The 16,081-nt window shown below is 39.3% G+C and overlaps 13 protein-coding genes across 13 annotated transcripts; 8 read left to right on the top strand and 5 right to left on the bottom strand.

Moving 5' to 3' along the window:
* Position 1: 1 nt before the first annotated feature.
* NEHOM01_1693 (synaptobrevin-like protein YKT6) lies at positions 2–592 on the bottom strand (the record flags this gene model as incomplete). Its single annotated transcript, XM_051490571.1, has 1 exon — positions 2–592. One exon carries the CDS (start codon positions 590–592, stop codon positions 2–4), a length of 591 nt encoding a protein of 196 aa, XP_051346531.1.
* An 856-nt stretch (positions 593–1,448) lies between these two features.
* NEHOM01_1692 (uncharacterized protein) lies at positions 1,449–2,024 on the top strand (the record flags this gene model as incomplete). The annotated part of the gene is made up of 1 exon (XM_051490570.1): positions 1,449–2,024. The coding sequence occupies one exon, from the start codon at positions 1,449–1,451 to the stop codon at positions 2,022–2,024; it is 576 nt and encodes a 191-aa protein (XP_051346530.1).
* A 396-nt stretch (positions 2,025–2,420) lies between these two features.
* Positions 2,421–2,711, top strand: NEHOM01_1667 (protein transport protein SEC61 subunit gamma; the record flags this gene model as incomplete). The annotated part of the gene is made up of 1 exon (XM_051490545.1): positions 2,421–2,711. One exon carries the CDS (start codon positions 2,421–2,423, stop codon positions 2,709–2,711), a length of 291 nt encoding a protein of 96 aa, XP_051346505.1.
* A 119-nt stretch (positions 2,712–2,830) lies between these two features.
* NEHOM01_1691 (uncharacterized protein) lies at positions 2,831–4,552 on the top strand (the record flags this gene model as incomplete). Its single annotated transcript, XM_051490569.1, has 1 exon — positions 2,831–4,552. One exon carries the CDS (start codon positions 2,831–2,833, stop codon positions 4,550–4,552), a length of 1,722 nt encoding a protein of 573 aa, XP_051346529.1.
* Positions 4,553–4,721: 169 nt separating this feature from the next.
* On the top strand, positions 4,722–5,975 carry NEHOM01_1690 (uncharacterized protein; the record flags this gene model as incomplete). Its single annotated transcript, XM_051490568.1, has 1 exon — positions 4,722–5,975. One exon carries the CDS (start codon positions 4,722–4,724, stop codon positions 5,973–5,975), a length of 1,254 nt encoding a protein of 417 aa, XP_051346528.1.
* A 13-nt stretch (positions 5,976–5,988) lies between these two features.
* Positions 5,989–7,422, bottom strand: NEHOM01_1689 (hexokinase; the record flags this gene model as incomplete). The annotated part of the gene is made up of 1 exon (XM_051490567.1): positions 5,989–7,422. The coding sequence occupies one exon, from the start codon at positions 7,420–7,422 to the stop codon at positions 5,989–5,991; it is 1,434 nt and encodes a 477-aa protein (XP_051346527.1).
* Positions 7,423–7,870: 448 nt separating this feature from the next.
* NEHOM01_1688 (uncharacterized protein) lies at positions 7,871–8,590 on the bottom strand (the record flags this gene model as incomplete). The annotated part of the gene is made up of 1 exon (XM_051490566.1): positions 7,871–8,590. The coding sequence occupies one exon, from the start codon at positions 8,588–8,590 to the stop codon at positions 7,871–7,873; it is 720 nt and encodes a 239-aa protein (XP_051346526.1).
* A 55-nt stretch (positions 8,591–8,645) lies between these two features.
* NEHOM01_1687 (uncharacterized protein) lies at positions 8,646–9,704 on the top strand (the record flags this gene model as incomplete). Its single annotated transcript, XM_051490565.1, has 1 exon — positions 8,646–9,704. One exon carries the CDS (start codon positions 8,646–8,648, stop codon positions 9,702–9,704), a length of 1,059 nt encoding a protein of 352 aa, XP_051346525.1.
* A 621-nt stretch (positions 9,705–10,325) lies between these two features.
* Positions 10,326–10,871, bottom strand: NEHOM01_1686 (U3 small nucleolar RNA-associated protein 24; the record flags this gene model as incomplete). Its single annotated transcript, XM_051490564.1, has 1 exon — positions 10,326–10,871. One exon carries the CDS (start codon positions 10,869–10,871, stop codon positions 10,326–10,328), a length of 546 nt encoding a protein of 181 aa, XP_051346524.1.
* Positions 10,872–11,733: 862 nt separating this feature from the next.
* NEHOM01_1685 (mannose-1-phosphate guanylyltransferase) lies at positions 11,734–12,807 on the top strand (the record flags this gene model as incomplete). The annotated part of the gene is made up of 1 exon (XM_051490563.1): positions 11,734–12,807. One exon carries the CDS (start codon positions 11,734–11,736, stop codon positions 12,805–12,807), a length of 1,074 nt encoding a protein of 357 aa, XP_051346523.1.
* Positions 12,808–12,827: 20 nt separating this feature from the next.
* Positions 12,828–13,835, bottom strand: NEHOM01_1684 (pyruvate dehydrogenase E1 component beta subunit; the record flags this gene model as incomplete). The annotated part of the gene is made up of 1 exon (XM_051490562.1): positions 12,828–13,835. The coding sequence occupies one exon, from the start codon at positions 13,833–13,835 to the stop codon at positions 12,828–12,830; it is 1,008 nt and encodes a 335-aa protein (XP_051346522.1).
* A 663-nt stretch (positions 13,836–14,498) lies between these two features.
* NEHOM01_1683 (uncharacterized protein) lies at positions 14,499–15,005 on the top strand (the record flags this gene model as incomplete). The annotated part of the gene is made up of 1 exon (XM_051490561.1): positions 14,499–15,005. The coding sequence occupies one exon, from the start codon at positions 14,499–14,501 to the stop codon at positions 15,003–15,005; it is 507 nt and encodes a 168-aa protein (XP_051346521.1).
* Positions 15,006–15,247: 242 nt separating this feature from the next.
* Positions 15,248–15,832, top strand: NEHOM01_1682 (uncharacterized protein; the record flags this gene model as incomplete). Its single annotated transcript, XM_051490560.1, has 1 exon — positions 15,248–15,832. One exon carries the CDS (start codon positions 15,248–15,250, stop codon positions 15,830–15,832), a length of 585 nt encoding a protein of 194 aa, XP_051346520.1.
* Between the last annotated feature and the right edge of the window lie 249 nt (positions 15,833–16,081).

The raw sequence follows: 16,081 nt of genomic DNA, 5'->3' as shown, positions 1-16,081 counted from the left end.
ACTACATAATCCCACAACATCGCTTATTCTGTTTGCGACTCAACTTATATAAACTCTTAGTCTGAAAGGATAAACTATCGGCTGAACTAATCAACTCATCTATCTTCTCTCCTCGGCCTAGAGCACTTTCAACTGTTTTAGTTAAGATCTCTTCAACTTTGCCTAATTCGTTCTTAATTTGCAACATAATATCCTTCTGTTCATAGTCTTGATACTCTTTCATTTGGACTTTTAAATGTCCAGCTAGTTCAGATCGACTGCTACTTTTGATCTGTTTACTTATATCTTCAATTAGTAAACTCAAAGTATTAGAAGGATATTCTAGTAAAGATGCAGTTACATAGATTAAGTCTGATTTTTCCTTAACAAAGAACTTGTAACTCTCTCCTTCTTCCATACGATGGACTAATTCTTGGGGCACAGCTGTATCTAAACTTTCTGCCACTCTTTTAGATAAAAACCGTAACATCTCTTGAACTGCAGTTCGTTTGAAGTAACTAAAAGATCCCAAATTGTATTCCTCTTGATAAATGCTTGTCTTTTCATCTTTACTAAAGATAATGATAGAGAAGAGAGTAGCTTTGGCTGCCATAACAAAATTTGCACTAATTGGGTTAGTATTAGTATGTATTTCCTTGAGTTTAGGTTGATTTAGGTTGGTTTAAGTATTGTTAGACTTTTGATTGAGTTTGTTTGTTCATAATTTGAGTTTATCTTAGCAATCGGATCTTGGTAGGTACAATTTGAGCTTAGATATCTCTTTCTTTTTAGATCTATAGAGCTGACATTAAATTAAGTACAACTATAAGCACTCCATACGCATCCAATCTAATCTAACCCAATACATTACCAACCCAATCCAATACTAACCCAACCCAATCTAACCCAATACCAACCCAATACGATATTCCATGAGATAAGTGTGGGTACCATTTATTAAATAAATACGGTTGAGTTGAAATATGATGACGTCATATTAAGTTAGGATTAGTGTGGGTATTAGTGTGTTGGTAAGTACTAAGTAGTGTGTACTAAGTACTAAGTAGTAGTATTACGATAGTGGATACTCTGAACACTACAGTTATGTTAACTTGACTTGACTTAAGTTGGCATTCATTTCTTCTAATGTACTAGTAAGACTAGTCCTAGATCAAGCCCGAGTTTAGTTCAGGTCCAATTTATTGAGTAAGAGGTAAGGTATTCCATATCAGAGTTATTCTTTAACCAATATCAAGTTACTATCAACTTAATACTAACACAATACCAACTTACTGTCAACTTAATACTAACACAATACCAACCCAACTCAACCCAATACCAACCCAACTCAATCTAATACCAACCCAACTCAACCCAATACCAACCTAACTTAACCCAACTCAATCTAACTTAACACAATCTATTATAATGCTTATCTTATACTAATAGTTCTCTTTTTTTCTTTGTTTATGAAACTCATCTTCGTCTTCGCAGTTTGTCTTGGAATTATTAGGGCGATTGCAATTCAAAAGATACTTCGACCAAATTCAACAACCATAATCTCTGAAAAGATTGATCAGGCTTCAATGGGCATCACCTTAGATGTTAATACTATTCAAGGAGATGATCTGTACATCCTTAGTGGGTTTAAGAACCGAGCGATGGAGAAGGTCAAACTAGCTGGAAGTTACAAACGAAACTTAGAATCAGCCGAGCCAGGAGAATTTGAAGCCCGAGTAGTTAATGAAAGTGGCGAATTTGCTAATGTAACTATCTCTGTCTATGTGGATAAGGCTCATGAAGATACAGATGAAGCTGAAGTACTACGCAAATTACTAGATAAAGTCCGAGTTGATTTAGTAAATATATACAATGACGTACTTAAGATAAAGAACATGAACATCCAAAGTCTGTCCAAAACCAAAACGGCCAAGCGAGTTCTGTGGGTGGTTTCTGCCTCCCCCGGATTGTACATCCTTCTAAGCATTCTACGACTGCGTTTCATCAAAGGCTTCTTTACCGGCAAAAACCCTAACAAGATCTAAGTCCCCTCTGAATAAATAGGTTAAGTTTACATTGAGTTAGGTTGTGTTTATGATTGAGTTGTGTTGGGTTAAGTTAAGTTGTGTTTATGTTTAAGTTTAAGTTGTGTTAAGTTGAGTTAGTAGTATGTTTATCTTATCTTATCTTAAGTTAGTAGTATGTTTATGTCTATCTTATCTTAAGTTACTATTAAGTGAGTAGTATGTTTATCTTAAGTTACTATTAAGTTACTATTAAGTTACTACTACCATAAGATAAGATAAGAATAAGTAACAATCTAGATATGACTGGCAGACAAGTAGTTAAGCTAAATCAAATAGAAACACAACTTATTCTAATCTAAATGCTTATCTAATATTACTATAATGACAATATAAGCCTACTTTTTTATTTTGGATATGTCTGAGAGTAGAAGAAGAGTTGAGGTTGGCCGGCGATCGGTAAGTGCTAAGGCAGAAAAGATGCCAGTTGGTCTTGTGGAAGGATTTTGGCGGCAAGTGCGGTTATGGCAACGGGAGATGATTCATGTTCGTTTGTTTTTAAAACGAGCCACTAAGCCAAGTAAGCGAGAGTATGTGCAGTTAGTAAGAGCACATGCTACAGGAGTGTTGTTATTGGGGTTCTTGGGGTATGTTATTACTTTTATTCACATTCCAATTAATAATATCCTTTTTGGGGTTAAGAGATAAGCATTGGTTTGTTGTGAAAACAAACAAAATATTTCCTTTTTAGGAAATATAACGATGGTTTAGTCTTTGTCTTTATCAAAATAAAAGTATATAACCAAAACATTATTATATCTAGATATATGGACAGTACGCCAGCAATAACTGCAGAGTCTTATGTGGGTGGGTTAGTAGTAGAACAAGTAAATGTGAATGACTTAGCAGATAGTAATGGGTCGAATGACAAGAAGCTCGCGAAGTGGCAATTAGGGGGGTCGAATACTAATCCACATGAAGATATCCTTGGCTCTGAAGATATCCTTGGCTCGACATTTGTTCATAATGATAAATTCGTTGAAAGTTGGATTGGGCCGGATGAAATGAAACTTAAAGAAGAGCCAAAGCCGGAGCTAGTTGACCCGTATAATATCATGTTTGATCGGATTATAGCGCAGTACATGGCGGATAGGGATAAGAGGTATCAGGAATGGTGTGATGATCGTGTAAATGTTGGAATTCAACCGGGATCGTTTGGTCAGTTTACTCCTAGTAATTCCATATCAGCCACTATGCTAAACATTGTGCACCGTCGGGCTAAAGACCAACTGGATATAAAGATTATGGAAATAACTGGTTGTGTTAATGTGACGAAGATTAATAGGGATTCTGCTAGGTATCTTTTTGATACTGATATAACTGACTGTGTGGTCCGAATGGTTAAAGATGAGTTTGGGCTGTCAGATGATGAGAAGGTGATTAATTTGTTGAGTTTCCATGCGGCTATGGCTGTAGTGGCTAGTTTAACAACGATTGGGTTTGCAGTGGCTTTACATTGGGTTACTGTGAATTCTCCGCCTTACGATATGACTGGAATGGGTTTGATCTATACACTGGAAAAGAAGTTAGGCCTTTTGTTTAGCGCTGGATCTTCAATATGCTTTCTGTGGTGGGCATGGTCCTTGCGTGCTAGTAAACATACTCATTATAACAACTACTATAGAATCGTAATTGCCCCAACGAGAAGAAGTCGGCCATTGATTTACAGCTCATTTTGGGGATTAGTTGTTGTTTCGGTGGTGAACCTGTTTTGTTTGACTGCTGGACTGGTTTGGGTGCTGGGTTGTGGGCCACTTGAGTTTCTTTGGGGTGCTACTTCGTGGAAACTCCTGGATGATGGCGTGGCGACCTTAAAATGGCATGGTCTACTTGGATACATTTCTATGGCAATACATGCTGTTGGCATGGGTATACTGGCTATACTGCTGGTTTACAAGAGGAAGTTATGGTTCCAGGACCACCAAGTGCGCTGGACTTGGATGTATTCATTCACTTGGACTCCGAAAACAAAGAGTACTGATATCCCGATGACGGTGATTAATAGTCAGAAGAAGGCGCGCAAAACGGGGGCTGAACCTAGCGAGGGGGACGATACACCGTTGAAGACCGATAAACCGGTGGTGATCAAACTGCCCAATCCGAGTTTAAACCTATATTTGGCTGCGGGGGCGTTCTGGGCGTTTTTGATAGCGACTATGTTGAAAATCCCTTATATTGTCGAGCTGGCCCATGAAGGAGCTCCGATCCAAGGTATGATGGCTGCCATTGATGTGCTTGGTGTAATAGCTGCTTCGCCAAGCGGTGCTATGACCTTCGTATCTATACTTTTCTTTGTTGATAATCAACTTGGGCTAATTTACAATTGCTATAAGCATCTGGCGGTAGATTGCATGGATGGTACTAAATGGTTCTATTCCTACATTATTACATGTGAGGCAGTTCTGATTCTAGGAGGAATTAGTATCCTGTATGGTCTTCTGTTTGATAGTTTCTACCCAATTGTATGGCTTAAGGTCCGGGTGGTATAGAGTCTTTGGTCGTAATTAACCTGATTGCTTGCTAGATTTTGATGGAATTGGGTTAGTGAGGATTACTGATTAATAAAGGGATGTAAAGAAAATAATCGGAGTTGTGCTATCATTGGCATATTGTGATCTTGATGTGGATGTATAAAAGTAAGTCGGGTCCTGGCTAGGAATGAAGAACTCTAAGCCTGGTAGATCAACAGAACAGTCCCCATTGCGTCCGGACACTCAGTATCTGAAATTGAGTATGGATAGACTGCCCATACTTGAATCCAGGCCAGCTCAAGATGTACCAACTATACCCTCATTTGTTCATGGCACTGTTTTCTCCCAACTTATTCCATCAAAGAGCCGCTCCAGATCCTCTCCCCAGCACAAGAGTTCCTCTTCCTCCACTGAACAGCACGTTTTTCTATCAGTACTTAGTTCGCCCAATACTATCCCCGTGGTAGAGACTTCTAATCAGCCCGTTCTAAGCCACTATACCCATCCAGAGCTGCCGCGGCGGGATATTTTGACCTACAACCTAACCAAAATCATAGTGCCTTTGATTGTATGCGTGGTGGCTACGGTGTTTTTCTGGGGCTTTTACCTGGAAAGCGTGCTTCTCCTGCAAAAGTACACGATTGAAGCCATTATGTTTGATGCGTTGTGTTTATGCCTATTAATGGCTAGTTTAGGCTTGGGAGTGGGGTACTATCGACACTATTGGAAAAAGAATAAGGCTAATCGCACACCGTACTATGTTTTTGCGTCACAGCTTTATTTAACGGTTAGTGTAGTCTCCTTTGTTTCTCTGGTCTTTGCCACCCTACTAATTATGTGGGACTATGCGACAATCAGTAGGCGAGTTAGTAGGACTATTCACGATATTGCTTTATCTTTCCAGCCGGATCTTTTTAGTTCATTGCGGCCCTCGCGCCACTACCAGGCTATCTTACTGACCCGAATAATAATTGGTATCACTTACATTGGGGCAGTTATAAGCTATGTCGTCTCACATCTTGTTAAAAAGGAGCACCCGGTAGTTGGCTTAGCCTGCTCTTTATTCTTTGGTGCCCTTTGGCTGCTTTCACTTGTCTTGCACACTATCTTGATTATGACTGCGACAAAGGTGATAGCGTACGCCCATTGGGTCACCTTTTTTGCAACATACTTATCAACTCACACAGGCACAAGCTTCTTCTTCTTGTTATTTATTCTTGATAGCTACACTCGGGCCCATTATCAGCGCAAATACAATCCATCTAATCCGACTGTTTATTCTAATCTGAAAACAATTGTTGTGTTTAGTTTATGTGCCATTCCTATTTGTCTTTTGGCCATCTTTCTGAGTATCTTCCATAACACTTATTACTATGAGTTTGGCAAGAGCAACACTTATGAAGTATTCCGCAATCTAACTAGACATACTTTGAATCAATAAAATCAGCGGCTGTTTATTCAAGACCGACCCTAGTGATGAGTGCATAGGCAGCCCCAATTAACGAGGCATGCTCGTCGTAGTTGAGGACAATGGTTAGTTTATCTGCAACTGGGCTATTGATCATACCTTTTAAAATGGCTTTAACTTCGCTAGTGACCATGTCTCGGAAGACCTGGTGCTGAATCCCCGACCCGTTCACTCCAACTGTAAACTTGGTTCGACCCGGATCGACTTGATAAGATCTATAGACCATTGCCGCAATTAGCCCTGATAAAATAGATTGCTTTCTCTCTTGAGCTTCCAAAATTATAAGATTGAGTGTGCTGTTTAGCTCAGAAACAACTGAATCACGTTGGTTGGCGGGAAGATTCTTGCAACACTCCTTAATCTGTCCGTTAATCTTCTCTGGATTTTCCATGGCTTCGTTAGTAATCTTAATAGTAGCTAGAGTTGATTCAGAAAGGGTGGAGCTAATCCCATGCTTGGCAAACAAAGAAGTTGCTTCCGCCTGGAATCGGCATTGCACATACTGTTCTATGTACAGCCCGCCGATCATTTTTTCGAGTAAGTATCTGCCTTGACTGTCTGTTTCCCTATCCAGTTGGCAATCATGCTGATCTTGATAGGTTGTTACTATTTGTTCACTATAACTACCCCATTCCGTGTTGAGTGCACACAGATATCGCCTTTGGTTACCATTTCGGCCGGGATTAGCAGAGCTATGCCGTAAACTAATGCCATGCGGATTCTCGAAGTAGGCCCCATTAGTGCCGGTGCCCAGGACTACTCCCAGCACGGCCATCGGGTCCCGGTTCTTAGCTGCTAGTAGAGTGGCCATTGCGTCATTAACAATGGCTTGGAAGTTGATGTTCAGCTGTGATGCTTGTTCCTTCAGTGCACTATTAAGCTCATCTAAAGGCACTTCTTTCTGGCCAGAACCCGTCTTAGGCTTTTTCCATCTGAAGTTCTTAGTGTACTCCACTAGGTAGAACTTTCCGTTCTGGTACTCCAAAGGATATGAAAACGTCAGTGCGCCTTCTGTTGGCAAGGATTGGTTACTGGGGATGCTATTCACGAACTCTTGGATCTTTTCGGCTATCCACTGGTAGATGGTACTTTGGGCCACTCGTTGGGAGTCATTGTGTGGAATAGTGTATGTTTGGAAAGTCTGCTTTTCCATTTCAATCTTGCCATCTGTCTTTATGGCTAAGATCGCCATTTTTAAGCTGGTTCCGCCCACATCAACACATAGTACTTTCTTATCAATATTTGATGTTTGGGCTGGACTAATAAGTAAGTACGATTTCAATAGTGGTGAACTAGATTGATTGATTTGCTGATCCAAGTGCTGGTTAAAAGATCTGGCCAGGTTTATACTCTTCTGGCGACTTGATCTTTTTCGGTCAATAGTGCTGCTCTCTCTATGACAGCTGCATAATAGACCCATCGCGATTAAGGGGATAAAATATCTCCAAATACTACTAAGTCTCATTGGTAGGTCGGCATTTTTCAATATTTATTTATAGCTTCCTCATTCGGCCACTTCCTTTTTGGGTATTTTCCTTATTAGGAAGGCTTGACGTCATCAGAATTTGACCTTTGGCAGCTGTCATTAACTAAAAGATCAAACCGCCACACTTTATGCCCATACTAACCCAAAACCAATCCAACCCAATAGATTAAATTAATAGATAGTTCATTTCACCTTTACTTTAATAAACAATTAATTGCATACTGCCTACTCCTACTACCCCAATCCCAATTCAATACTATAAATCAATAAATTGAACCCAACACCAAATCCAATACTAACCCAATACTAACACAATAATACCTTTAATTTGCTTTCTACTTACTACCTACCTACTTACTTACTACGTACTACTTACTGTGCACTATTTCCATATGTTAGCTTGGCATTCCTTGAGAACCTCAGCGGCAGATGATCCTAGTGCATTGGCTATTTCGGTCTCAAGCTCGTCGGTGCTGTAGATATAAAAGGGCTTAACTAGCGAAACTAACTCTTCGGTTTGGTTGTGACTGGCTAGATTCTTGACTATTTTTTGGGCTTTTGTCCAGGCTGGTCCTACACGCCAAGTCCTTTCGGATAGATAAACCGGAAGAATCCATCCGGTTTCTTTGGGACTCTTTTCTAAATAACTCATAATACATCGCTCCGATTCCTCCATATCCATCTTTTTAAACCACTTAATAAGTCCTGTCTCTATCTTCTTAGGGGCATATTTGCGAATAGTTGCGCCAACTGATAAAGTATCTGCTAATGATATTTGGGTTTCTTCAATCTTGCGCAGAACTAAGTAAATCTCCCTATTTGTTTTTGGACTTTGCAGTACTCTTGCCAACTCTTCCTGTCCGATTTGGGCTTCCATTGTTTCTATGGTGCGCTGGTGTCGATGAGATAAGATATCTTGAATGATTCCATAAAGACTTAAATCGGCCTGGGCAATCTGCTCTAAAGTTGCATCTGAGATGTTCTGGACTAGTACATCTATGTTCACATCACGTACTAGATCGGCCCCTCGGATTATTTGCTCAACCTCTTCAGTTGGACTATCTTTGGCCAGAATTCGCCTTCGATTTGTTTCATCAGACATACGACTTCAAACAAAATTTCACCCAACCTATAAATAGGCCTTTTTCTTTCCCTTTATGGAAGAGCTCATTGTTACTTTTCAGAATAAGAAAGATCCTGCCCTGATTACCCCGCCTATGCAGGTTCCCAAAGGCATTACTCTTAAAGAAATGGAAGAACTTCTCAATCGGCTGTTCAGCCATGATAAGACTTATGCCTTTTTCTATAATGGCACTCAGATCAATGAGATGCCAGAAGCCGCGGCCGAAACAACTCTGAATATTGAATTTTTAGCCGTATCTAAGATATCAAGTGAAAGTGCTAAAATTGATATGGACAGTCCCATTACTTGTATTTCGATAAGACGCAATCCTGAAGTGCATACGGATAGTGTAGTAATCTGTACTGTTCGTGGTGAGACAAAGGAGTTCTCACTAGGCCCTGGACTAGATGTTTTAAAGGACTTTGATTCGTTCAAGCCCATTCGAGTGGTGACGTCAACTGAGACCGGTTTATTTGTATTGACAACCACTAATAAAGTAGTGGATGTGGAAAAGGCCGAAATCGTCTTTGAACAAGAAGATCCCATTCGTACTATTACTGGCTGCCACGCTCTCCTAGCTATTGGCCTGGCTTCAGATGAAGTAGTAATTCTGGAAGAGGGCAAGGAAATCAAAAGAATCAAAACCAATGGCGAGATTGGCAAACTTATTCTGCGCGAAGTGGATGACAAGTACGTTTTGATCGCTGGAATTGTCACGGGTACTATTGAAGTTTACTCGGGATCTGATTGGAACAAAACTGTTATTGAAACCACCCGGCCAATCACAGCCATGGGCTATGAAGACGGGAAGATTTATGTAGGCGGTCTAGGTGGCTCCATTACTATCTGCTCGCTTACTAAGGTTGAAAAGGAGTACCAATCCGATGCCGAGTTTATTTCTAGAATTGAAGCCGGCACTATCTTCTTTGTTTATACGAACAAGAACCAAATACATGTGCGTGATAAGGATAACTTCACCGGAACTCACTTGATAGAACTTTCCGCCGATATAGCTGATGTCAAAGTCTCTGGCAAAAGACTCTTCGTCGCCGATGGCACTTCTCTCAAACTATTCAATATCTTTGATGAGTAATACAAGTACATCTTTCCAAAGAGCAACTACCAGCTACTTTTAAGCTATTTCCACCAATTCGATCTTCAGAATTACTATTACTATTTACAACTAACTCAATAAAAAGATCTATTCCCATTCATTATCCAAAATTGCAGACTTAGCTTTTGAATTTTATTATGACTTCATTGGGTTAGTATCAAAATGAGATAAGTTAAGTTAAGATAAGTTAAGTTGACATTAAGATAAGTTGAGTTAAGATACGTTGATGTCAAATAAGTTGATGTCAAGCCAAGTTAATGTTAAAGTGAGACAAGTTGAGGTAGTATAAGATTGTCGGATGACATTTATGTCGCAAATTGGTTCATACCAAGACTTGATCTTATGACGTCATATTGAGCTAGGAATCTTATTTTACATTCTGGCCGAGATTAGATTATAAGATATAAATAAGAATGTATTTGATAAAGGGATTGTAGATTCACTCCCAACCGAACCCAATCAAGATAAGATAAGTTAAGTTGACATTAGAATGAGATAAGATGACATTAAGATAAGATACGACAAAATCAAAAGAAGTTGAGATAGTGCAAATAGTGTTTATTAATGAACTGGCTTACCCCAGTCTTATCTTAGATTGACTTAAAACTTGAAGATTCCCGTAGCCGGTAAGGACTCTACTGAATACTTCATTCCATGTACGGCCAGAATAGGTACACCCGGAATCTTTCTTAGTCTTTGTTTTAACTCCTTATCACAAGTAGCAATCACATAACAAGGATGCCTTTCCACTCGATCTATCAAACAATTATCAGCATAGATCCCAGGATGGTCACAAGTAAGCCGTTTATATCGGCCACTCTTTAAGACCTTCAGAGCCAACGTATGAACTTTACCCAACTTTTCCATCTCAGCAATAACACAATCAGTCACAAACATATTCACTCGACTGAATAAACACGAAATAAGCTCTTTCTCTATATCAAGTTTTCGACGTAAACTCATATTAACGAAATTAGTATCAAGAATAACATTATATGGCGGACTTAAATTATGGTTAATTTCAAAATACTTGCGTAGATCTGGGTTAATCTCATCTTCTCTAATTTCGGGATTCTTTTTGACTTCTTTGGGATTCTTTTTGATAAGCATCTTTTTGACTTTACATCCAGTTCGGTTTTTGCCCATTCTGAAAGTTTTTTGCGATTCAGTTGGCTATCTACTCATTGTATTGAGTTGATTTAGTTTGATAGTTGAGTTAGTATTTAGATTAGATTAGAATTGAGTTAGTATTTGGTTTGTGCTGGATTGGCTTAATTTGGTACTTGAATTAGTATTGAGGTGAGGTGGGTTGAGTTGATTTAGTATTGGGTTGAGTTGAGATGTGGTGGGATGAATTATAAAGTGAGTAATCTTATCTCTGTATTTAGATTTAGTATTGAGTTGACATTTGGATTTATATTAAGTTGTAATTTAGGAAATCGAATTAGTATTAGATTAGATTGGGTTATGTTATGTTATATTGGGTTAGATTGGTGTGATAGATTGAGTTAGATTGGTGTGATAGATGGTTTAGTAGTCGTTGGGCTAGTGCTTTTCAGTGTCTGTACAGTCTTAATACGAACAGAATACCAGCTTAATACGAACAGAATACTAACTTAATACTAACTTAATACTAACAGAATACCAACTCTACTGGAGACATATAAACTTCAACCGACCAGCAAGTAGCTACCACTAGAAATGTACTGCTTCTCATGAAACATCGGATGGTTTTATTGGTTTTCTCATAAACCTTCCTGAGCTCGGCAATAAGATAATTGCTATTATAGTGATCACTACTCTGGTTGCATTTGGGTTAGTATCGGGTTAGGAATCGGATTGGGTTGGATTGGGTTGGGTTTATTTGGGGTAGATAGTGGGTATAGAATCTGAAACAACTGGGTTGGTTTTTGTTTTGTTATTAAGACTATTTATCAATTAGAAATTTGGCTAATTCAGCATTGTAATTCGCCCAAATTAGCATAAATAGATACCATTGTTTTGGATTATGAAAGGTATTATTCTAGTTGGAGGATTAGGCACAAGGCTGCGACCATTGACTCTCACGGAGCCTAAGCCATTGATTCCATTTATGAACAAGCCTATTATTATGCATCAAATTGAAGCTTTGGCAGCAGCTGGTGTCACAGAGATCATTTTAGCAGTTGGCTATATGCCCGAAACTTTAAAGCAAAGATTAGATGCTTATACGTGCGAACTACCAGTGAAAATCACCTACTCAATTGAAGAAACTTCCATGGGAACGGCTGGACCACTATCTTTAATTCGTGATATTCTTGAAAATGAAACCGAGCCCTTCTTTGTGCTTAATTCTGATGTGATCTGTGAATACCCCTTTAAAGAAATGATTGCCTACCACCAGTTGCACCAAAGGGCCGGAACCATTGCCGCAACTAAAGTGAACGATCCATCACGGTATGGAGTTATGATTTATGACGAGGACAATACTTTACAGCGCTTTGTGGAAAAACCAACAACTTTTGTGGGTGATCGCATCAATGCCGGCATTTACCTACTAACTAAACGAGTTCTTGATTACGTCCAGAATACACCCATGTCGATGGAAAACGATGTTCTGCCTAAAATGGCCCGCAACCAAGAGATCAAGGTCTTTAGTCTACCCGGGTTCTGGATGGATATTGGTCAGCCTAAAGACTATATTCTCGGCCACCAACTTTACTTTCAAAGCACTTCAACTAACCGTAAATCTGTCTTTATTGATTCAACCGCACGTATTTCTCCCTCAGCGACAATCGGTCCCAATACAGTCATTGGCCCCAACGTTATTGTTGAAGATGGGGCCGAGATCGAAGACTCAGTTGTTCTAGAAGGGGCGCGGATCAAAGAAAACTCTCTTGTTGCTAGCTCAATTATCGGCTGGCGCGCTCAAATTGGCCGCTGGTCCCGGATTGAGGACTGTTCTGTTATTGGGGCTAATGTTAAAGTCCAAGATGGCATTTACATTAGTGAAGGCCGAATTTTACCAGATACACAGGTCTCTCTTCATGTACTTATTCCCTCCAAAACACAAACACCCATTCAAACACCTACCACGCCTTAAATAAACTACCATCCACGCATTTATCGCTTTTTCCCGTACTCCATCTTGCCCAATAACATGTTCGCCGCCTGAACAATATCATCTACCGTCGGATACATTAGCTGTTCCAATTCCTCAGCATAAGGCGTAGGAATCTTCTTACTGCACAAGGTAAAGACCGGTTTATCCATCTCACCAAAGAGTCGGAATGACGTAGCTGCGGAAATTTCAGCAGCCACTCCGCACTCCGGCCAGGCCCAGTCAACTACCAATAATCGCTTAGTCTTCTTAACCGACTCAACTACACCATCAATATCTAAAGGATTAATTGCCACCATATTTATGACTTCCACACTCACTCCCTGTCCTTCCAATACCTTTTTAGCTTCAAGACACAACCCAACCGAAATCCCCATTCCCACCAAGGTTACTTCACTACCTATACACTCCACAATTGCTTTGTTCAATGGCAAAACAAAGTCCGGCTGCATAATCTCCTCACTACACTCCATTTCCCGACTGTAAAGCACTTCACTTTCCAAGACCAAAACCGGATTGTTATCTCTTATTGCACTCCTTAGCAGCCCAGCAAAATCCCGGGCCGAGTAAGGCATAACCACTTTCAGTCCCGGAATGGCCGCAAAGAATCCCGAGAAGTCCTGAGTATGTTGGGCACCCACGCCATAAGCAAACCCATTTGGACCGCGAAAGACTATCGGACACTTAATGCGACCTCCAGACATATACAAAGTCTTAGCAGCTGAATTAATGATATGGTCCAAGGCCTGCAAAGCAAAGCTAAAGGACATATAATCACAAACAGGTCTCAATCCATTCCAAGCCGCACCGACAGCCAAACCCGAAAATCCAATCTCAGATATGGGTGTATCAATTACTCGACCCGAACCAAACTTATCTAGCAAACCAGCCGTACATTGGTAAGCCCCGCCATAAACAGCCACCTCTTCCCCCAACACAAAAACTCGATCATCCCTCTCCATCTCCCCAGCAATCGTATCCCGAATTACCTCACTGATCCTTTTCTTCATACAAACAAAACAATCCCCCCTTAATTAACCCAATACCACCACCAACTATTCACTAACTTACCACAAGATACTTATCAATTTACTTATATCACAAGACTACTCCAACTAGAAAGAATAAATCATTGCCAAATTAGATAGCCCAATACTATGTTAGATAATCCAATACTAACCCAATAGATGTCTATTTACATATCTACATCATTAACACATTACACCACTAACACGTTATACTAGACACATACATTACACTAGACACACACACCTCACTAGACATACACATTAGATCATTAACACATTACACCAGACATTACACTAGGCATACACATTACACTAAACACATACACCTCACTAGACATACACACCTCACTAGACACATACATTACACTAGACACATACATTACACCACTAACACACACCTCACCAGACACACACATACTAACTCTTAATTAGTCATCATTTTATTACACATTAACTTAATCAAACCCACCCCAATCAATACCAACTTAACTTAATACCAACTTAATCTTATCTTTACCCAGTACCTTATCTATACCAACTTGAGTGGCGGCTTGGTCTAGTGGTATGATTCTCGCTTTGGGTGCGAGAGGTCCCGGGTTCAATTCCCGGAGCCGCCCTTTTCTTTTCCTTTTTTTGCTACTCTTAATGTCTCCTATTGTTATCTCCGAAGTATACTCCTTATCCACTGTTAAGCATACTCTTGATGACGTTTTAGTAGGTCACTTAGTAGTTCAAGAAGGTTATAAGGAAGACACTTTTTCTGCTGATGTAAAGATAGTTACAGGCTTATTCTTATCTCTTTTAACTATTGTTTTACTAGTCTTATCTCTTAAGTGTGATTTTAGTACGTATAAGTCTTATGCAGCCACTATTGTTATTCTCTTTTGGGTTATTTCCTATTTAGAAAGCTTTCTTAGTAAGTTCTTCTTTGGTTATACTTTTTTAGGCCGATCTGATAAGGATACTATCAAAATACTAACAAAGATAGATAGTCCTAAACCTATCTATACTTTACTTGTTTATTTTAACAAGAAAGAGATTCCTAACAAAACATCACTTGATATCACAAAAATAGTCAATCAAAAAGGAGAGTTAAACCAAGATCTTTTCGTTGCCTCTATCAAAGAAGCACTTCTACCCTCCTCTTCTTAATCTAACCCAATACTAACCCAACAATAAAAACTATTGATTACACTATCTATACTTCACAATTTAATTACACTCAACTCAACTTAATCTAATCTAATCTAAACTCAACACCACCCAACACCAAACTCAACTCAACTCAACTCAACACCACCCAACTCCACCCCAAACCCAAACTCAACTCCACACCAAACACAACTTAATCTAATCTAATCTAAGTCAATATATTGTTTTTTTATTTGTAGACTATGAATATACTACTTACTCTGTTTAGTTTAGTCTTTGCTTTGACTGCTTTAGATAGTTATCGGTGTGATTCCTTTGCTATTCCTGGAAAAGGTACTTTTAGGCTGGGAATTCAATTACAGGAAAATGTTAGTTCAAGGATGAACATGTTAATTGCAGGGGGTAGATTAGCTAGTACTAGGATTGAACTTAAAGATCCCTTAGGGAAGACAGCTAGATCTTTTGTTAATGAGAATAGAATAGGTCTTGTTTTTATGCCACAAGTTACTGGTGATTACTTTTTGGAGGTAGAGAATAACTCTAGTGAAGAGGTTAACTTCTCATTAGACTTACCAGTGAATAGTGAAGGACCTTTTGCTGATAAGCTTGAACCAAACAAAGTCAAAGAACTTGATGAAATGTTGCGTTCAATTATTGAGGCACAGAAGAACCTTTTAGTCCGGCAGAATACGCACTTACAAATGGCTAAAAACACTAAGGGCTGGATTAGGAAACTAACTATTCTTGAGATAGTTCTTTGTCTCTTTGCCCTGTACTATGTTCATGGAGAGGCCGTTAAGACCTTTTACAGTACCAGAAAAGTCTAATAAAGGAAGTTAGTTTTGGTTTAGATTAGATTGAGTTAGTTTTGGTTTTTGGTTTGGTTTAGATTAGATTAGGTTGGGTTGGTTTAGATTGGGTTAAGTTAAGATTAGATTGGGTTGATTTATGTAGTGCTGTCATACGATTACTAACCCAAACTAACCCAAACTAACCCAAACCAACTTAACCCAAGCAAGCTGATTACTGGTAAGCTATGTGCTAATAGCTATCAATTGATATTACAACTAATACGT

This window comes from Nematocida homosporus (assembly GCF_024244095.1).
Source record: "Nematocida homosporus strain JUm1504 chromosome Unknown 4521, whole genome shotgun sequence".
NCBI lineage: Eukaryota > Fungi > Microsporidia > Nematocida > Nematocida homosporus.
The sequence above is the reverse complement of the archived record's forward strand: the minus strand, read 5'-3'. Positions and strand labels throughout refer to the sequence as shown.